Source organism: Balaenoptera borealis, assembly GCF_965194805.1.
Source record: "Balaenoptera borealis genome assembly, chromosome: 7".
Taxonomy (NCBI): domain Eukaryota; kingdom Metazoa; phylum Chordata; class Mammalia; order Artiodactyla; family Balaenopteridae; genus Balaenoptera; species Balaenoptera borealis.
The window spans coordinates 106,349,353-106,370,352 of record NC_138864.1 but is presented as its reverse complement, the minus strand read 5'-3'; the positions used below and the strand labels follow the sequence as shown (position 1 = coordinate 106,370,352).

General features: G+C 53.3%; 2 protein-coding genes and 1 pseudogene across 6 annotated transcripts in view; 2 read left to right on the top strand and 1 right to left on the bottom strand.

Moving 5' to 3' along the window:
• Positions 1-1,662: 1,662 nt before the first annotated feature.
• On the top strand, positions 1,663-13,355 carry PRRT4 (proline rich transmembrane protein 4). Of its 3 annotated transcripts, XM_082400016.1 has the most exons (6): positions 1,663-1,995; positions 3,240-3,963; positions 4,049-4,153; positions 4,479-4,598; positions 9,389-9,615; positions 10,138-13,352. In XM_082400016.1, exons 2-6 carry the CDS (start codon positions 3,312-3,314, stop codon positions 11,212-11,214), a joined length of 2,181 nt encoding a protein of 726 aa, XP_082256142.1. In that variant the 5' UTR covers positions 1,663-1,995; positions 3,240-3,311; the 3' UTR covers positions 11,215-13,352. The 3 variants fall into 3 exon arrangements, with proteins under 3 accessions (XP_082256142.1, XP_082256141.1, XP_082256143.1); XM_082400015.1 differs by having other exon boundaries at positions 9,389-13,355; XM_082400017.1 differs by lacking the exon at positions 1,663-1,995 and having other exon boundaries at positions 2,089-3,963; positions 10,650-11,164.
• Positions 13,356-13,393: 38 nt separating this feature from the next.
• Positions 13,394-18,237, bottom strand: LOC309632490 (chromobox protein homolog 1 pseudogene; annotated as a pseudogene). Its single transcript has one exon. The product of its transcript is annotated as a chromobox protein homolog 1 pseudogene (transcript).
• Positions 18,238-18,993: 756 nt separating this feature from the next.
• RBM28 (RNA binding motif protein 28) overlaps positions 18,994-21,000 on the top strand; it is a 29,437-nt gene continuing 27,430 nt past the window's right edge. The window contains exon 1 of one of the 2 annotated variants that reach the window (XM_082400034.1): positions 18,994-19,235. In XM_082400034.1, the coding sequence (XP_082256160.1) occupies positions 19,118-19,235 (118 nt within the window). In that variant the 5' untranslated portion in view covers positions 18,994-19,117. The remainder of the gene's footprint in view (positions 19,236-21,000) is intronic. The other variant, XM_082400035.1, reaches the window with a different exon arrangement.

The window sequence follows — 21,000 nt, the reverse complement described above, 5'->3', positions numbered from 1 at the left end:
ATTCTTAACCACTGCCCCACCAAGGAAGCTCCTGGGTAACTCTTTAAGCACCCTCTCCCCAACCTTGCAGAACAGCGAGGTCGGGGGATCAGGGTAACATCCAAGGCTGTTACCTGGTGACACTCATTTTTCTCTCTGTGTGGCCTATGATGAGGACTAAGTGGGGAGACACCTAATCATCCAGCATGGTGCTCGGCACACAGTAGGATGTCTGGATTTTTTGGGACAGCTTTGTATGGTGCAAGGAACCTCCTGTGTTTTATGTTCACCTGATACTTTCAAATACTAACATTTTGGGAGGGATTTATTTATTTATTTATTTATTTACTTACTTATTAGAAATTATTTATTTTTGGCTGCATTGGGTCTTCATTGCTGTGCGCCAGCTTTCTCTAGTTGCCACGAGCGGGGACTACTCTTCCTTGTGGTGCGCAGGCTTCTCATTGCGGTGGCTTCCCTTGTTGCGGAGCACAGGCTCTAGGCGCGTGGGCTTCAGCAGTTGTGGCTCGCAGGCTCTAGAGCGCAGGCTCAGTAGTTGTGGCTCGCGGGCTTCAGAGTGCAGCCTCAGTAGTTGTGGAGCACTGGGCTTAGTTGCTCCGCAGCATGTGGGATCTTCCCGGACTCGAACCCGTGTCCCCTGCATTGGCAGGCGGATTCTTAACCACTGTGCCACCAGGGAAGCCCTTGGGAGGGATTTAGAGATTCAAGTCAGCGTAAACGAGCCAGTACTACTTAAATCAGTCACTGTGACAGCATGATAGGGTCCATGAAATATCCACAGTGACCACCCTGCTCTTTAGTTATCTTCAACACTGGCCTGTGCACTCTTATATTCCTGGACTGCACACTCTTTGACTTCACTGTTCTCCTCTTGCCCCTTATTGGAAACAAGTTGTAAGCCACCCAGAAGGTGAGAGACATTTCTGAAACTCTTCAGTATTTTTGAGAGATAAGTTTTAGCAAAAAGAAATGTTACACACGGATTGACAGTTGGTGGTTCACCTGTGAAGTGTTGGAGGCACTTCCAACTGTTGAAAGCCACCAGGTGATGGAGAAAACAGCAGAGGGACTGGGTTCAGGTTGCCCAGCTTTGTAATCTTGGGCAAATTCGTGAGTTTCCCCACCCACCCGGGCCTTAATTTACCTATCTGTGAAATGGGGACACCCACAGGGTTGTGGTGAGGACTAATGAAATAAGGGGTGCAGACGTGCTTATTACACTTTCCACTCACGGCTTAATAAACATAGTGGTTCTTCTTGCCGGGAGTGCCATCCTGGGCAGGCTGCCGTGTGTGCGCGCGCGCGCGTGTGTGCACATGGGTGTGCGCGTGGTGCTCTGGCCCGCTGTGTTTCCTGGGGAGGGCGTACGAGTGGATGTGTGTGATGGGCCGCCCTGGGAGCGTGCGGCTGCGGCGCCAGGCTGAGAACACGGTGCCCGCGCCCGCCGCGGCTGGGCGGCAGCGCCGGGTGAATGAGCGCGCGTGGGGACGCGGGCACAGAGGCGGCGGCGGCTCAGCGCTGCGATGCGCGCCCGCCTGCCTGCCGGCCGGGTTGGGGGCGGACCGCGAGCCGCGGGCCGGGGGAGGAGGAGGGGAGAGGGCGGGCGCGCGGGGCGGGCGCGCGGGGTGGGAGCGCCGGAGGCGGGGAGGGCGGGCGGTCAGAGCGCGGCTGCCGCGGAGCCCGGCGCGCGGCTCTGCCGGGGAGCGAGGCTCGCAGCCAGGAGGCGGCGCAGCGGGAGGGAGCGCGGAGCCGGAGCCGGGCCGGGCCGCCTGCCTGGGGCCAGCGCTGCGGGCCGGGGACGGGCCGCGCCAGACCCAGGGAAGCGCGTCGGCGAAGCCGCGGTGGCCGGGACGAGCCAGGGGGGCGTCGGCCGCAGAGAGAACCGACCAGAGTCGGCGGAGCGTCGCCCAGCGGGGCTCCTGGGCCGCCGCGACCGCCCCTTCTCGTGGGACTTGCCGGAGGAGACCCGCCTTCGGGAGGGAGCGAGAGGAGCAGGTCTGCCGTCAGGGCAGCGGGAGAGGGAGGTGTGTGTGTGTGTGTGCGCGCGCGCGCCTGCCTGTAGGGGTGGGTGGGTGTGTAGGAATGTGCATGTCTGGGGATGACGGTGTGTGCTGTGTGTCTGTAAGGAGCGTGCGAATGTGTGTGTAGGGGTGTGTATGCCTCTGTGTCGGTATATACTGTGTGTGTCTGTGAGGTAGGGGGGTGTGTGTGTGCCTGTGACACAGAGCAGGCTGGGAGCTCACAGAGCTTGGGTCTGAACCCATGTAGGAGGGAGGGGGCTCGGCAGGACCAAGTGTGTGTGTGTGTGTGTGTGTGTGTGTGTGTGTGCGCGTGTGTGCGCACTTACGTGCAGGGGTGTGTGAAGGGTGAGTAGGTGAGTGTGTCACGGGTGCTAGGTGTGGCCGTGTGTGATGTAAGGGTGCTGGGTGCACCTCCATCCCTGGCTCACCCTCCCCTTCCCCTACCAGAGGTAGGTGCCTGGGGTGGGGTCCGGGGAGTTAGGAGTCTACGGCAGCAGCTCCTGGTCCAGTTTGCCTGCCTGGCCATCTTCCCCCCGGAAGCCAGAGATGGCCAAGCTGACCCTCCCCCCAATACTTCTAGGGTTAAGGGATGGGGAGCTGGTCAAGCCGCAGGAAAGAGGGTAGAGGCTGAAGGGACAGAGCTTCTGCCAGACCAGGGCACCCTGCTTCCCTGGCCAGAGCTGCCTTCTCCATCTCTGCCAGATCACTCACCCTGTGCTTCATCCCTCCAGGGACCAGGGCTCCCAGGGTCTGAGTGAGAAGACAAACATCTTAGAGGGGGGCCGGAGCTGGGGTGGGAATATGTTGAGACTCATCTGTGAGGGCCAGCTTGTTCACAGTTGTATTACCAGAAGGGTGCTCAGCACATAGTAGGGCTCAACAGATATTTGAGGGAGGAAAGAGAGAAGAGAGGGAGGGAAGGGATCTGAGTCAGTCAAGGACGAGGGCAGCTGGATGCAGTCAGACCAGTCCCTGTCCCCGGACTGAGCAGGTGGGGGAGGCAGGGGCTTAGGGAGAAGGAACCTTGGCTGGAAGAGAAGGGAAACTGCAGGGAAGAGATTTGTGCTGGGGCCTGAATGTTCAGGAAGAAGCTGGCAACTCTCCTTGGGCAGAAGCCTTTGTGTCCTATCCCCACCACCTGCTTCTCTGGGATCAGAAGCCTCTCTGGGGCATCAGATCCCAGGCAGCCAGAGCTCATAGCACCTCTCCTCTCTCCAGGACCTTCGTGCTCAAAGGTGCTGAAGACCTGAGTCCCCTGCCTACCCAGGCCACCTGAGGCCAGGAGGGGCCATGGCAGGGTATGGCTGTCTGGGGCTGGGGCTGTTCTGCTGGGTCCTGCTTGCTGTCCCTGTGGGCTCCCAGCCTGCCTCCTCTGTCCCAGGTGCCCATGTCACCACTTTGGCCCCGCCACCTCAGAGTGAGGCCTCTGTGCTGTCTCTCAACCTGGGACTTAACTTCAAATTCCACCTTCGGGGACCTGCTGCTGCTTGGGGGAGCTCTGTCACGGAGACCCAGGCACTTTCTCCTGGGCCGAGCCGGGAGCCAGAGGAAGAGGTGGCCGGTGGGCTGAGGACTGACCCCCTTTGGGAACTACTGGTGGGCTCTCTCGGGAACTCCCCCCCAGAGCGGGGCTCTGCTGAAGGCAGCTCTACTCCCTGGGCCTCCTCCTGGCCTCTGGAGTCCACATCCCTCCTCGCTGGGCCCACTGACCGGCCCACTGCTCCCTACCAGCCCAGGATGGGCACCGTGACCTGGGCTACTGCTCTGACAGCTACAGCACCTCCATCCAGTGCTCCCAGGCTCCACCAGAGCGAGCTGGAGCTGAAGTTTGACATGGCGCTGAGAGCAGGCGTAGCCCCAACGCTTGGACATCGAACACTGCCCCTGCTGCCCAGCCTGCGGGCCAGCCTGGCAGAGATTGCGGGGCGCCTGGGACCCTTTGGTGAGTACCCACCCCAACCCCAGGAGAGCCTCTGCTGGCCAGTCTGGCAGGTGGGAGGAAGCTTCAGTCTGGGCTCCTTTTGCAGGGTTCTTTGGCACTACTGTGTCCCCACTCCGGAACTTATCAGGCCCGAGCCCCCCGGGCCCAGTTACATCCCCAAGCTCTGCCTCTGGAATTTCGGATTCTCCAGGTGAGTGTTTATTTCACTGCAACAAGCATTTATGGAACACCTCTAAATGCCAGCACCTCCTTTTTCCCTTGACTCAAGGGCAGCTCGCATTCCTTCTCCCAGGACCTGGGATACCAGCCACTGCTCTATGGGGAAATGCCCTCTTTGCCATACTAAGTCTGGTTTGGTCCTTGTAGCTTAGCTTCTGGTATACATGTGGCTACAATTCCTGGGACAGTGGCTCCCATAGGTCAAGCTCTGAGAAAGGACAGGATTTTCTCCAAAGCTCCAGAGGCCAACGCTGGCTGGTAGGATGGCAGTCTAGTCCTATGTGCTCCCTTTGCAGGGTTCTTTGGCACCACTCTATCCCCGCCCCCATCCCCCCAGGAGAAAAAACTCCCAAGTCCAAGGCCACTGGACCCAGCTGCTTCCCTGAGCTCTGCCTTCATTGCAACAGCATCACTAGGTAAGTATCCAATTCATTTAAACTTGACTATTATTTATTGAGCACTTACTACATGCTAGCCACTCATCGGCATTCTGGGATCCTTTTATTTCACTGTCATCACCATTCTCTTCATCACCACTATGGAGATATATATTAATGGTCTGAGAACAAGTGTTGCTGAGGATGGTCCCACACAGAGTTAAGTAATGGTCCTCTGAGAGTTTTGCAGTCATAGACAGAGCAGGATGTAGACAAATGTTTCAGGGGCAAACGGACACAGGAACTCCTTCATGATTTCCACAGCCTCAGCACTAACCCCACCCTCTACTCCAGTCTGCCTGCCCTGCCTCCCCACCCTCCCACTCCGACCTTGGGGCTCTGTCCTTTGCCGTCTGATCTGACATGACGTGCTGTCAGATATGGGCAGAGTTGGGCCCCTCATTGGGAAGACGTTGAAGAGAAGACCTTGCGCAGACAGATGCCATCCTTGTTCCAGGGAGCCTTTCAGAACACGCACATAGACAAGCTGGTGGTGCAGAGCAAAGACCAGGGGCTCTGGAATCCTGAGACTTGGCTTTGAGACTTGAATCCCAATCCACTTCCTAACTGGCTGGTGACCTTGGACAGGCTATTTAACTTCTCTGAGCCTAAATTTTCTCCTATATCTGGGGTTTAATAATAGTGCCTGTTTTGTTATTGTAAAGCTTCCACATGATGTAATGGGCACAAAGTATTAGCTCATTAAATAGTGTCTGTTAACCTTGCTTCTTTCCCCGGTGTGTCCCAAGTACATTCCAGATCTACCTCTCAGACACGGCAACCGTGGCCCCTAAATGTGATAGGACAACACATACCACAAAAGGCAGAGGGCACGCTGCTTGGGGAGAGGTTCTGGTAGGTGAGGCCAAGGGAGACATGCAAAGGGTTAACTGTGGCTGGGCATCCTCTCAGGCACCCCACACTAGGAACTGGTGCAGCAGTGGAAACTGCTGGTCCCCGAGCTGCTTCCAGCTCCAGACTTAACACAACACTTGACCGTCGCTTCCTCTCAAGCGGACTCGGCACTCCTGGGCATGTGGGTGGGGAGCCTGCCGTCTCCTCCCCATCCAGCCCAGTGTGCAGCAGTGGCAGGATCTGCTGTGGAGTTGGGGGCAGGCTCTGTGGCCTCAGGGGAAGGATGCCGGGTGGCGGTCTGCCAGCCTTAGTGACAGCGCTGGCCAGGCAGGTTTAATGAGTCTGGACAATATCAGAGGCAGCCCAGCCGGCTGGTGGCCCCGCCCTCCTTCCCCCTCCTCTCCACGGCTGTAGGAACCCAGCCTCTTCCTGGCTGTCCCTCTTGGATAAACCCCGGAGGGCTGCAGGCCTCCTGGAGAGAAGGCCAAAGAGCCTTGTTCCTGCCAGCACCTTCTGCGGGAGTAGTGGCAAGCAGTTAGGGGATAAAGGGAGTCTCTCTGTGTCTTCTCTAGGAACTTTCTAACCTCGGTACAGTTAACCTTTGGGCCTAGGGCTTCTCTTCTCTTGCATTAGGTCTGCTTCACCTCGGACAGAGCTTGCATTCAGCCAGTAAGCGCTGAACAGTTGTGCAGGTCGTTAACATAGTAAAAGACTTCCATACCAGTCGATAACTATCCACTCTCCTTAGCCTCCTGAGCACCACTCCCCTCCCTGACCACCTGGCTGGCAGCTGTTCTGATTCACCTGAAACAGTGGTTAAATATTTCGAATGTCACCCTGACAAGGAGTACCAATCCTCTGTGATCCTGGAGGTGGGGTTGGGGGGAGGGATGGGGCCAGGCCACTGATCCGGGCTGCAGCTTCTTCCGGCATCCAGAGTAGAGAGTGATTCCCCAGCCCTTTGATCTGGGCAGCTAGTGGACTTTTCCATAAATTGAGCTGGGCCCTCTTCCCAACTCCTCCCCAACCGGCTCTGGCTTCACCAGTTACTCACATTGACATCCCATCTCCTCTTTTGCCCCTGAGGTCAAGAGGAGCCACAGGGCCAGAGTGGGACCACCTTGTAAGGGAGGCCTGCTCAGGAGAGGGATCCTAGGAAGTCACTACCTTCTGGGGGAAACCGAGGGCCCCTTCTGTGGAAGCCTCAAATGGGGAGACAGACGATGAGGTCAAGCGGACCCGTCAAAGGCAGAGGCTGGGCCTTCTTCACCTGTCCCCACCCATACCTGGCCTGCCCTGCCCCCTGGGAGCAGTGCTCCTAGGTCAGAGCTCTCTCCTCTGACACTTGAGCTGGGCCTGTACTCTATTTCCTGGTTGTCATTCTTTTTCTGGCTTCTTAGGAATATTGCAGTTTGCTCTAGTTGCCATAATGCTTTGGGCCAGAGGTGAAAGATGGGGTCTTCTGTGGCCATCGAGTGAGAAGTGGCGCTGGAAGAGGGTGAGGCGGAGCAGCTCTCTGAGAGCTGCACTCGTCTGTACAGTGAGCGAGGAGGAGGCATGAGGGGCGACAGGTCGGCGCAGGCTGTGGGCTCCTGGCTGGGGTCTCCCTGCCTCTCTGCAGAGCCCACCAAGACCGGAAAGACCAAGGAGACTCATCCACTTTGCAGAAGTGGGTTGTGCAAGGGTATTTGAGGGGACCAATAAATGAGGGGTGAGGGAAAATGTTTGTGTATTTGATCCCACTGGTGTTAGACTGACCCTGCCCCCCACCGAATCAGCAAGCCCTCAGTTCCCAGCTGAATGATTCCTCATTTAACTCACGGCTGTGTCTTCAGTAGGTGTTTGGGGATGGTCAGTCCATCCAAATGGTGTTCTTTAAACAGGGTTCACAGAGTGAGACAGTGCGTTGACGTTCACTCATTTGACTAATAGTTGACTTTCTAAGGGAAAACAGCCTTTTGTTAGTTAAATCAAGAATTAGTTTGAGGCCAGAAATGGTCACACTCAAACAGACACACACCGATGACTGACGGGTGATAAACATTAGCCCATAATGATCAGACCAACAACAGTTGTATATCAAATGCTATGATGCACCAGTCTCTCCAAAGAGCTTTGCACACGCTGGCCATGTATCCTCATAACAGCCCTGTGCAGTAGGTGCTCTTCCCCATTTTAGACTTGAGGCATATGATGGGACAGGAACCAGGGAACATGCTGCCATTTGCAGTAGGCAGCCAGCTGTATATATGTAATTTTTTGGCAGCTCCCTCTCTGCCCTCCCAGTTGCCCAATTCTACCTTCCCCTCCCCTCTCTCCAGGGCTGCTTTCTGGCCCGCTCACTCCTTTTCCTTATTCTTAGGATTGCTCTGTTTTCCATGTCCCCAGCACAAGCTGGCACTGCCTGGGGTAGGGATGGGGGGTGCGCCTGCAGTCTTCCTGTTTTGTCCTGCTGAGGCATGGCTGGGTATGGCCAAGCAGTTGGGGCAGGAGTCTGCTTGTCAGGAGATCCTCCCCGCCTCACTCTACATCTGTCTCCCATGCATTTCCCCATCGCCAGCTGGCTCCTCCCATCCTTCACCACCATCTTTCTCCCTCCATCCTTGCCTGCAGCTGCGGTCCTGCTAAGCCTGCTAGATGAGGGAGGGAGGTTCAGCGTGAAGCATCTTCCCTTGCTGCCTGGCCATGGAAAATCCTTGGGTCTAACTCTTTTTCACCCCTCTCTAGCTCCAGGAGAGTAGAATTAGGGATCTTAGTCCTCACACTCTCTTACTTGACTTCCCTTTCCTCAAGGGATGTGGGGAAGATGTTAGAGCACAGGATGGGGCTGGGAGCCTAAGTTAGCAAACCCCAGAGCACCTGAGGGGCTCACACGCTAAGCTGTGATCCCCCCAAATGTTCCTTCCTCAGAGTTCAAGGGTAGTCTTGAGACCCAGGGGAGTCCATCTCAATGTCACCTTCTATAAAAGGGGGTGAGAACCAAAGCGGCACTGTATTAAGAGCCTCAGACCGATGACTTTGTAGTTGAGTTAGGATGGGGACCATAGCCATGGGTAGGCCGAGGTTGGAGGTGTAGCAGGCAGGAAGGCCAGTGAATAGGGAAGGTTGTGTTTTCTCAGGGTGCTGGGGATGGGAGGGTCATATCACTCCCCCTGCTGTGTGTGTGTGGGGGGGGGCGGGGCGGGGTGGCTTTTCCTGATGAGACAGGGAGAAGGGGGGAGCAGCTGAAAAAAGGCAGGGCAAGCTTCTTCTAGCACCAAGGTGGGAGTTGGGAGTCAGGGGTGCAGAACAAGAGATAAGCAAACTAGTATTATGAAGCGCCTCTGAAATCAAGGAGAGGGGCTCAAACTGGTGCTCAGATCTGGATTCCAGTTGCAGCTCTGCCAATTTGTAACCTTGGACAAGACACTTGGCTTCTCGGCAGAGCCTCAATATCTTCATCTGGCAAATAAGAGGATTCATTTCTTCAACGGATATCTGCTCAGTGCCCACTCTGTGCCAGGCACTGTTTTAGGCATGGGTATTCAGATGTGAGCAAAGCAATCCTTGTTCTCACGAAGCCTCCTTCCTGGCGGGAGGATTGAACTAGAGGGGGCTTCTACAGCTCCTTCCACTTGTAAAATTCTGTGACTTCTTAAGAAAAACCCTTTTCAGTGGAATCACAGGGTAATGATCAAAGCAGGGAGCTGGGGGTGGATGGGGTGGGGGGAGGGCATGAGAGCTGAAACTGCAGCCGGAGGAGTTTGATGTGGGAGGGGAAGGTGAGGGGCTGCGGGGTCAGTGAGTCTCAAATTTAAGACAAGTCCTTCCTGGAAGCTATGAGGACTCTCCGATTGGCATACAGGCTACTGGCTGCAGGGTGGGCAAGGGGAGGGCTGCACGCAATGCCTCAGACAAACGTTCTTTGCCCACAGACTCCACCACCTCCACCTCTGGCCTGGATGACCCCTCCCCCGCCAGCCTTGGGAACCTTTCGGTGCAGCCAGAATGTGGGCCAGGGTCCTGCGGTATCAGAGAACTGCCTGAACGCGAAGCGCAGCCTCCTGCGGCCCCACTGCCCCTCTTCTTCCTGACCCTGGAGGCCGACTGGACAGAGGCCAAGGCTCGCTGGGGTTTGGCCTGGGAGGCCCATGTGTACGGGGTAGGCGCGCTCTTCGGCCTGGTGGCCCTGCTGGCGCTGCTGGCTCTGGCCCTCTTGCCCTGGCGCTGCCCGCCCGGTGCCCCCTGCCTGGCGCTGCTGGACCTGCTCCTGCTCTCCGCCGGGACCACCCGGGCCTTCCCGCTCTTCTACGACGCCTACGGGCACCGCGACCGGTTGCCGGCGCTGGCCTGGCTGCTGCTGCAGGACCTCCCCCTGCCCTGCCTGGCCGCCGGCCTGGGCCTGGCCTGCCTGCTTCTGGCCCGGCCACGCCCGCCGCGCTGTCCAGCCGCCCTGGCCGCGCTGCTGCTCCTGGGGCTGGGGCTGGCGGCCGCCGCCGCCCTCGGGAGCGCCGCCCATCGCCCGCTGCGGGCCCTGCGGCTCGCCTCCCGCGGGCTGCACGCCTTCCTCGCCGCCCTACTTTCCGGGCTCCTGCTGGCGCTGTCCTGCTGGGGGGGTCGGCGGCGGCGGGCCGGAGCGCCCCTGGGAGCGTCCGGCTTCAAGGGCGCCACTCCTTTCCCGCAGGCGCGCAGCCCCTTCGGCCCGCTCGAGTCCTGGCGGCGCGCGGCGCGCACGGCCCCGGTGGCGGGCACCTTCGGGCTGCTGAGCGGAGCCCTGCAGGGCTACGAGGTGCTGCACGCCCTGGGCTACGGCGGCCAACCTGGCCTGGAGGGGCCCTGGCCCTGGTGGGCCTTCCAGCTCGGCCTGCGCCTGGGCGAGGTGGGAGTCGCGCTCCCGTTGGCGCTGCTGGGCCTCTACCCGGCGCTCTGCAGCCCCCGCGTGCCGCCGCGCTGCTGGGCCAAGCTCTTCCGCTTGTCCCCCGGCCACGCCGCCCCTCTGCTGCCCGGAGGCTGGGTCGCCGGGCCCCCGGACAAGAAGCCCCTGGGGAGCGCCATCGCGCGTGGCGACGCGGAGCTGCTGCAGCTGTGCGCCCTGGCAGGGTCGGGTCCCGACCTCCTACTCCAGGGAGGAGGCTGCCGGGGCTTCGACGGCGCGGCCGCCAAACCGGCCCCTTCCCCGGCCTCCTCCCCCTGCAGCGATTACACCGTGGACTTCCGCCCGCCCTCCCCCATCAACCTGCGGCGCAGCATCGAGGAGGCCCTCTGCAGCGAAGCCCTGCTGAAGCCCGGCCTCTTCCAGGGCCCGGCCTTCGGGGAAGCCCTGCCGGGGCTCGGCCTCTACCGCACCGCCTCGCTGGGGGCGCAGACCGGGGCCGGGCCCACTGGGAGGTCTGGGGAGGCCCCTGGTTCCCCCGCGCCCCCAGAGCTCCCCTCTCCCGGGGCCTGGCCCGCGGGCAGCAGCGCCTCATCCGGCTCGCTGTGCGGACTGTCGCGGGACAGCTCGTCCATGCTGCTGTGCTCCAGCCCGGACAGGCCCCCTCGCTGTCCGCTGGTCTGCGTCCTCAGTCCCCCGCGGCCCTCAGGAAGCAGCCCTAGCCTCCCGGTCTCAGGATCCTACCAGGCCCTGTCCCCACCCTCCCGCGACTCCACAGAGCCTACTCCTGAGCTGCAGGCCGAAGAGGCCTTGCTGCAGGAGCAATTCCTGGACGCCTGCCGACAGATTGACGAGCTGAGCGTGGGCAGCGACACCATAGACCTGTGAAGATGTGGGCCCCTCGCCGCCCCGACAATACGCCCCCTTCTGGCGCCTGTTCTGTCCGAGACCTGCACACTGTAACCCTTCCCCAATCCCGCCTGGCTCAGATACCTCTCCACGCTTCCTTGCCCACCAGGGACCCCTGGATGGGTGGGTCAGCAGCCAGGCTCTTTTGATTGGGAACTAGTGCCACCTTCTCTGGAGCCCTGGGCACTGATGCCCTCAGCTGCAATTCTAGGCTGGCAGGGCTCCCACTTTCCTTGGCATTCACCAGCAATAAAGCTCCAAGGTGCTCCACTCCAGACCACCACTTCCCACTGTGGTGCTGAGTGAGACGGGCTGTCCTCAGCAGACCTCAGGACTGGCCTCAGTCCCCACACCCACCTCTGCCACGCCCAGGAATCCCATCCCTGCGTGACTGAGACTCCGTGTCCTCCACATGATCCTTCCCCATAGAAGGGTCCATGGCCCATCTAGGAGACTCTACAGCAGTTGGGTGGGAGGTGAGCGCTTTCAGAGTTAATTTATCAATAAAATATTTTCGGAGGAGAAAGGTCTGACCTTCTTGGAAAAGCTGAGATGAGGCAATAGCAGCAATGGTTCTGCCAGAACTGGAAGAGAAGTAGTGTTTGGGTGGGGTGGGTCCATCTCAGACCCCAGTGACCTTCACTCCTGACTGCAAGGGGTCTTGTCCTCCACATGACCTTTCCCCATAGACGAGTCCATGGCCCATCTGGGCTGAGTGAGGGTCCTGGGAGTGGCCCCTTGAAGACCCTTCTGACTCCCTGGGAAGTGGCTTTTCAGAGTTGGATCACTGCCCTGAGAAAAGAGGCAGAAACTCTACAGTCGTTGGTGGAAATGTCTGCATTCCTAAGAAACTGGCTTCAGGTCCTGATGGACAAGTGGTTAGGGACTAGTTAGTGTCAAAGTCCTTCATGGAAATGTTGATACACATCTCAAGGGCTTGATCACTTTGAGCTGGGTTTCACAGCAATCTCCCCGCCACGTACCCAGAGGAATTCACAGAGGAAACTACTTGCTCCACCTACCAACAGGACCTCTTCAAGTTTGGACTAACAAGCCCCTTCCCCTGGAGAGCATTCATCTCCCACAGGTGCAGATCTTCCCTGGAGAAAGCCTGTCTTCGCCAAACACCAGCCCCATCCTACCCACCAAAGCAGAACTCACAGGGCAGAGACCCATGAATACATCCGGCCACCAGGCACTCCGTAATCCCTCCCTTGTCCAGAGCATTTGGCTCTGAGCTCTGTAGTGTGTGCATTTGTCATTTGGCTAAAATGCAGTAAGTTCAGAGTGGCACTAAAACAGAGTCAGAGATTTGAAAACTAAATTCTGGCAGTGTTTTGGCAGATGTCCTGCACATCACAGGGAAGCCTACAGGGGCACACATACTAGGCTTGAAGTGGAAAAACAGGAACAGGAATGGTTTTTCTTCCAACTCTGCCCATCAGCGTGTGGGGATTTGAGAAGGGAAGCAAGGGAGCCAAGAGGGAAGCAGGGAGGCCAGGAGGGGAGGGGGCCCTCACCAGACCAGGTCCAATGCACTAGTGGAAGAATTAAAGCACTGCTCTCCTCACCCATGAAGCTCTGTCTTGGCTGAAAGGAGCGTTCAGAGCCTGGAATCTCAGCAGGAGGAGGGAAGCCAATGATGCTTGGGGCAAGTGAGGGTCATCGTAGGGAAGAATATGAGAGGAGGGTGGGGCAGGCACAGCTGAAGAGTGGGACTGGAGTGGTTCTGACTGTGTCTTCTCCATCACCTGGCTCAGCTTGGCTCAGAAATTCTTGCTGCATCGTCACTCTGGGCTGAGGCCCAGAGAACTGCCATCCTCCTAATTACAGGCATTTCTCACTGGTGTTGTAGTGGCTGTAGCGGCCCCAGCACCAGAGCTGCTCTGAGAAATTGTTTCCTTTCTTCCCCACTTACCCTTCCATCTGCCTCTGCTCACACTCGACTCCTCTCTGCCATCTCTTCCTCATCCTGATCCTTGCCAGCTCCTCTCACTCTCCCCATCAAGGGTCCTTGGGTTCAGGCACACACCTCTCAGCAAAGCAGTCCAAGCCCCACATACCCCCAGTCAGTCTCTCTGTATGTTTGTCTGTCCGCCTCTCTCTCTCTCACAGAAGCGGGCAGCGCTTGCGCGTGCGCGCGCGCGCGCGCGCGCGCACACACACACACACACACACACACACACACACACACACTCCTTTTCTGTTTGGAAGCTCTGAATGGGGCTGGTGAGATGGGGAGGGGGCAGGGGAATACAGCTTGTTACTCACCAGCTCCAGCACTTCTTTGATTTGCCTCAGCAAGAATCGCCTAAGCCCTTTTACTTGATCAAGAGGCTGAGACTTTGGTGAGACAACCCTTCCCTTTTGTCTCATGCCTCAGCCCTTCCTTACCCAAAGCAGTTTCCCAGAAGAGCCCGGATAGACCAGGGTGTAATATGTACGCCCTCAGTTCCAATTCTTAGTACTGTAGGAGACTGAGAAACAAACACCTTCATTTGTTCAATCTCTTTAAAACATTTTATTGGATGCTTACGATATGCTAGGTGATGGGGGTAGACAGGTGAGCTAGGTGGACAACAGCCCTGAACTTATGAAGTTGAAGGTCTTTTGGAGAAAGCAGACATTAAAGAGTTAATCGTATAAATAATTACAATTACACAAGTAATTAATTACCTTTGCGAGAAGTGCTAAGAACAAGAAGTATGCGGTATTATAAGAAGGTTTGGCTTGCAAGCGGGAATGGAGCCAGAGGGATGGGGCTTGGAAGAGGATGGCTGAGCACAGCCCAGGCCTCTCTTACTTCCTTTCCAGGCTCCTGCAAGTGATGGATGAGAAGAGGCCAGCAGTTTATTTCCCCTGGAAGCCACGTTGCTGATGTGGTGCAGGGTACCACGACTCCTGCTATTTAATAAAGAACCCTGCGTGTGTCCCGGTTAGATGGATGAGCAAATATTCCTGATTGAAGAACCACATGGCTTCCCTGTTACAAATGTATAGGAGGGGATGGGGCTGAGGCTGAGACTGGGAGACTGAGATGGGGAGCCAGGTCTGAAAGTTGGGAAGAGTACAAAGGGTCAGTTGCATTGTTATACTCCCCTAGGGTCACAGAACTCCTCCGTACTGTGGGTGGCTGCTGCCCTCTGATGGGCACAGGGACACAGTTTCCTTTTGTTCTTTATGGAAGGTTTGGGTCCAAAGTATTTCCAACTGAGCATTGTAGGGTGTGTCCCAAAGGGATGTTGGAGCAGCCTTCTCAGGATTCTTTCCCCAGTGCACACTGCAGCCAGGACTGGGAAAGCCTCTATATAGCTAGGGCCCTGAAGCTTGCAATTTAGACTTTGGGTATGAAATTTTGATCTCTAAGGTGATGAAGGGGCAAGAGAGGAGGAGAAAAAAGAGAGAGGAATGTGGAATTCCAAACCGACTGTATTCAAATGATCCATCCCATTTCCTTTGTCTATTTGTCTCTCTTTATCCTGGATGGAATTAACCCATGGCCTTAAAAATCTGTTTTTTATTTCAATACTTCCTCTGCTGAGTTGTGTGTTTAAAAATAACTGTGACATTTTCTTTTAAGCATATAATAAATGCTTAAAAGCTAGGGTTTCATAAATCTGATGTTAAACGTTCTCCCTTTCCCCCTATCACTGTCAACCAGTCATCCATCCAACCAAAATGTGCTGAAAGTAGATAGGGTTTGAGGAGAAAGGGAAACACTTTTCAATGTACCTTTTGTACTTTTTGAATTTTCTACCTACCCTGTGTTCAGGTTATGCCATTAAAAGTAATTATTTAAAAAATGCATTGGGTACTTTTGTTCTGTACAAATGTTCTTCAGGGTGCTGCAGTCCTGCACACAGGTCAGTTCCTGGGCCCAATGGGATGGCAAACACTGTCTGTGTTCCAGGATCCAGGAGCACCCAGATCTCCTGGCCAGTGGGATTCCTCAGCCTTGGCTCTGTCTGATAAGCTGACCTGAGGAAAGATCTCCTGTCTCTGGGAGGACCTGGGTACTAGGTCTGTGTGTGCAAGCTGGATGTCATGTTTGTTCTGGGTATGTTCTCACGTGATCTTGCATGGTGCAGGCTATGATTTATTTGTAATTTTTTTCCTTATAAATCTATAGTTTTATTAAGACAAAAACTGACAGTGTTGGTATGAAGGTTAACATTTAAACAAAAGTTTTCACAGACACCTAACACGTGCCTAAAAAGATTTTACAAGGGAGTTCTAGATGCAGGTCTAGATGATGTCAAGAACTGATGGATCTCATGATTCAAGACAGCATTTTGGGTTCTAGTTAATTCTTAGGATTAAAAAAATTTGTTTTATTTTAAAGTGAACCACTGCCCCAGTATGAAAATTTAATCTTCTCCTGAGACCAGGGCTTCTGAAATCATTCAATTCTTGAAGTGATTCAGTGAACTTGTGTTCAGTCAGTGACTGAACCCTGCCACCAATGGTTTCAAAGTTCAAAAAACAGAGGCTCCAAGAGTTTTCCACCTAAGAGCACCAGCCCTTGTCTTTGCCTACTCTCCCACCTCCTATACCACCCTCTGCCCTTCCCCACATACTTCAGCCAGTGGCTTGATGGAGAAGCTGATATTTATAACTTCATAATTGGAAAAAAAGGGTCTTCTTGTCAATTTCAAGAATTAGCACCTCTAAGACAGAATGATCTGCCTGTGTATACACTCCAGTAAGACTTTTCCTCCTCAACCAGTTTCCATCCCTCAAATGGCAGCTTTGGTAACTTCTTAACTGGCTTAGTCCTTTGTTGGGAATAGCATTAAGCTCAGGCAGGGAACCCCTTGGCTTCTAAGTTTCAGGCGTTCACAGCTTTTTTTTTCTTTCTATTTTTTTTAACATCTTTATTGGAGTATAATTGCTTTACAGTGGTGTGTTAGTTTCTGCTTTATAACAAAGTGAATCAGCTATACATATACATATATCCCCCTATCTCCTCCCTCTTACGTCTCCCTCCCACCCTCCCTATCCCACCCCTCTAGGTGGTCACAAAGCACCGAGCTGATCTCCCTGTGCTCTGCAGCTACTTCACACTAGCTATCTATTTTACATTTGGTAGTGTATATATGTCAATGCTACTCTCTCACTTCGTCCCAGCTCACCCTTCCCCTTTCCTGTGTCCTCAAGTCCATTCTCTATGTCTGTGTCTTTATTCCTGTCCTGCCCCTAGGTTCTTCAGAACTTTTTTTTTTTTTTTAGATTCCATATATATGTGTTAGTGTATGGTATTTGTTTTTCTCTTTCTGACTTACTTGACTCTGTATGACAGACTCTAGGTCCATCCACCTCACTACAAATAACTCAATTTCATTTCTTTTTATGGCTGAGTAATATTCCATTGTATATATGTGCCACATCTTTATCCATTCATCTGTCGATGGACACTTAGGTTGCTTCCATGTCCTGGCTATTGTAAATAGAGCTGCAATGAACATTGTGGTACATGACTCTTTTTGAATTATGGTTTTCTCAGGGTATATGCCCAGTAGTGGGATTGCTGGGTCGTATGGTAGTTCTATTTTTAGTTTTTTAAGGAACCTCCATACTGTTCTCCATAGTAGCTGTATCAATTTACATTCCCACCAACAGTGCAAGAGGGTTCCCTTTTCTCCACACCCTCTCCAGCATTCATTGTTTGTAGATTTTTTGATGATGGCCATTCTAACTGGTGTGAGGTGATACCTCATTGTAATTTTGATTTGCATTTCTCTGATGATTAGCATTCACAGCTTTTAAACAGTCTCTCACGTCCTCATTTAGGTTGCCAATGACATTTTTTGAAAGGATGAAATATTCTGGACACAGAACCAAATCATCATTAGTTGTTCTTTCCTTTGTTTCACCATTTCCCCCATCAGGCCCCAAATTTTAACAAAAATAATCCTAACCCATCTCCCTTCATTCCCACCCCATCCCTCCCACCCCAAATAATACACCACTAATAGCCAAAAACTACATATATGCTACGCTGTAAAAATGCAGAGTTAACACTATTGGGAAGAAAGCTGTGGGTTGTGGAGATGCTCTTTGAAGATCTACAGTATCCTTTGCTCTCCCACATCCCATTCTGCAAGTTTTGTCCTTCATAGAAGGCCCTTTGCTTTTCTCAGCAAAGTTCAGAATGGGTTGCCTTGAAACACTGACCCTCCTTCCCCTCCACTGGGATGGGTGTGCAAACTATACAGCACGGAGTGACTTTAAAGCACTTGGGCTGCTGTAGGGTACAGAAACTATACTGGCTCTTCAAAAGACATCTTCTCAAGCCACCTCTATGCTGTCAAGACAAGTAGAACTCCTTCTTTCCCCACTTGAAACCCACAGTCATATGTGACAGGGGCTGGTACTCAGGAGAGTTAATTCTTGTCATCTTTTTTGTCATCATCCTCTGAGGCGTAGGAATGCCACGTCAGCCTTTCCTCATAAAAGGATATGACAACCTGTGGGCACTTGACATTGGCCCTCTTGGCAGGGACCAGGTCAACCTCATCAGAGTTTTTCCATTTCATCAGGAACATGAGTTCTCCACTGGAGCCTGTAGCTCCAATAATCCGCTGCGGTTCCAAACCCCGGGCAAAGCCTCGTGGCTTTTCTGACTCTTCTTTCTTCTTCTTCGGTTTGCTCTCCTCCCCCTTATCTTCCGAATCAGAATCAGCTTTGCGCTTGCCTCCCTCTGATTTATCTGTCTCGTGTGCTGTTTTCTGTGACTGCAGGAACTCAGCAATGAGGTCGGGGCAATCCAGGTTTTCTTCTGGCTCCCATGTGTTGTCCTCATCTGAGAACCCCTTCCACTTTAGGAGGTACTCCACTTTGCCCTTTACCACTCGACGGTCGAGAACTTTTCCCACCACATATTCTTCTTTCTCTTCTTCTAGCACCTCCTCCACTTTCTTCTTGTTTTGTTTTTTCCCCATAGTGCCCCCAGCTTTCTGGTATAAAGGGTGACGGGGCTCAGAGCAGCGCCCACGAGCCCGAGAGGAATCGGTGCTGCGCTACAGGCGCGTCTTGTCGGGCCGGCCGGGGGAGTGGCGACCAGTAAATCAACAAGACAGTTGACCGCGGTTGAGCCCCTCACTGAAGCGGCGTACTGCAGGCCCCGGGCAACGGCCCTCCTTTTTTTTTTTTTTTTTTGATTAATGTCTGTCTACCCCCACGAGACTGTATACCCCATGAGGGTAGGCGCCCCGTCTTTTTTTAGCTCACCAATTTTATCCTTAGTGCCTGGCACATAGTAGGACCTCAGTAAATATTTTTTTGAAACAGTGTATGATCTGTGCCTATTTGTACTTTAGTAGCTATAATTTGTCTGCGAAGTGTTAAAGGCACAGTTGTAGTTATCTGTTATAGTGTGACAGATGTCTCATATTCTCTGAGAACATGAGAATTGTCCGAATGATGTATGTGACGTACTTGCGTTGATGTGCATTCTGGCTGTGTTTTATCTGGGAGTCTGGGGTGGCACTTCAGAAAATATTTATTAAACATCCATTATATGTTAGATCCTGGGTTAGGGCCAGAGTAAAACCAACTTCTCCGGCCTGCCCTGCTGAGTTTGGTATCGATCTCCAGGAGGTTACATCGTAAGCAGTGTAGGAAATAGCGAAGCCAAATTTCTCTACAGCGGCGGGGGCGGTACTTGGATTAGGGGTGGAACCCCGCTCAAGAAGCTCCGCCCCCGGGCGTCATGATTTTTTTCCTTCCGGAATGTTTTTTCTCCTTTTACCACGTTTTCCTCCGGACTCTTTTGAGTGAAGAGCACTTCCGGAGTCTCCCGGCAACTTGGCGTGGTCCCCCTTACTAAAACCTGTTACTTGACTCGCGTGCGCGACGCCGCGTGTTTCTGTTTCTCGGCCTTATGGCCGGGCTGACCCTGTTTGTGGGCCGCCTCCCGCCCTCGGCCCGCAGCGAGCAGCTGGAGGAGCTGTTCAGTCAGGTGGGGCCGGTGAAGCAGTGCTTCGTGGTGACTGAGAAAGGTAGGGGGCGGGGCGGTCGAGGACAAATTTGGGGTTCCTGGGAGCCGGGTGGGGGCGAGGACACCCAAATTGAAGCGACCCGTATAGTCCTTTACCTGCCGCATAGTGAAAGGACTTGGAAGTTGAATTTGTTTTCTAAACGGACTCTGCTTTAGATGAATCCATACGGGCCGTTTCTGAAAGTCAAATCAGTCCCTTAAATTTATGTAGCGCTTTCCGTTTATTATGCGCGCTCACATATAAGATCTTATTTGGTAGTAAATAACTAACTTTTAATAAAACACCAGTAAGGCTTATTGAGAATCAGCTGATAGCCAGGTGCAGTGCTTGAGTTCCATGTGTTATCTCATTTAATTTCCCCATCAGTCTTGTTGGGTGGAGAGTTAACTCCATTTTACAGACGAGGAATCTAGGGCTTAGGGAAATTTAGTAATTTCAGCTTAAGTTCATACAGCTAGTAAGTAGTGAATTCAGAATTTGATCACCAGACCCGGAGCTCTTAACCAGTATGTTATTCATTCACCCAGTTATTTATTCCGTAAACATTAATTGAATGCCTATTTTGTGCCAGGCAACTATTGTAGGTCCTGGGGATACAGCAGTGCACAGAACCAAACCAAAAACCTTGCTCTTGTGTTCAAGATGGGGAAGACAGCCAATAAGCAAATAAGCAAAATATGTAGTGATAATGGTGATAAATGTTGAGGAGAAAAATAAGTCAGGGAAAAAGGATAGGGAGTCTCTGTAGATGTGTGTGTGTGGTGGTGGGGAAGCTGTAGAGGAGTGAGGAGTAGCCAGGGAAAGCCTTTCTGATGTGAGAGAGGGCACATGTGTTTCTCAGTGGGAGGAGCAGCCTAGGCAGAGGAAGCTAAAGGATACTGAAGAAGAGTGTGTGTAGTATATTGGAGGACTAGTGAGGAAACCAGGGTGACTGGAATGCTGCGAGTGAAGGGAAGAGAATTAGCAGATGAGATCTGGTGCTACCAGATCATGTAGGACCTTATAGGCCATTGCAAGGACTCTGGCTTTTACTCTGAGATATGAAACCACTGGTTTTGAGCAGGGAGCAGTAAATATGATCTGGCTTGCATTTTGGAAGATTCTCTCAGGCTGCCGTGTTGAGAATAGGCTGCTAAGAATAGGACAGAAGCGGGGAGACCAGTTATTAGGCTCCTGTGGTAATCCAGGTGAGAGAGAGGTCATGGTGTTGGACCAGCTGTTGTAGCAGTGAAGGTGGTAAAAAGTGATTGCAATATGGATATTTTTGAGAGTAGAGCTGAAAGAATTTGCTGATGGATCAGATGTGGGGTATGAGAAAAAAGAGAGTGTCAAGGAGTCAAGTCTGACTTCAAGGGTTTTGGCTTGAGCCGCAGGAGATATTTACTGACTTGTGGAATACTTTGGGTAGTAAGCAGACTACCTGGTCTGTCCTTTCCTTTTTTGATGCAGTAAATTACTTAAAATTTTACTGCACAAAAATATTAAACTGAAAAAAAAAATACCAAAAAGGGCAAAGGTGGGTTACAGTTGATATTTGCAACTGTTTGTCTTAAATGATTCGTTTGGAGAAAAGCGATGATGATATTGGCTTTTCTCTTCTTGGTGTGTTCTGACAAAATGAGGTAAGAGGTTTACAGCCGCTTTAGAAAGGTTTAATTTGATATTGATTTCTAGGGCTTGGTAATAATGGTAATAGTGTCTGCAGGCTTCTGAAGCAATGTTTATTGTTTGAGGTTCTTTTTTCAGGGCCCCTGGCATTCATTGC

Bases quoted from the DNA above. Each gene is read 5' to 3' on its own strand.
- PRRT4 (XM_082400015.1), top strand. From the start codon at position 3,312: ATGGCAGGGTATGGCTGTCTGGGGCTGGGGCTGTTCTGCTGGGTCCTG. The intron at 3,964-4,048 runs GTGAGTACCCAC...CTCCTTTTGCAG, and splicing joins GGGGCGCCTGGGACCCTTTG to GGTTCTTTGGCACTACTGTG. The intron at 4,599-9,388 runs GTAAGTATCCAA...CTTTGCCCACAG, and splicing joins CATTGCAACAGCATCACTAG to ACTCCACCACCTCCACCTCT.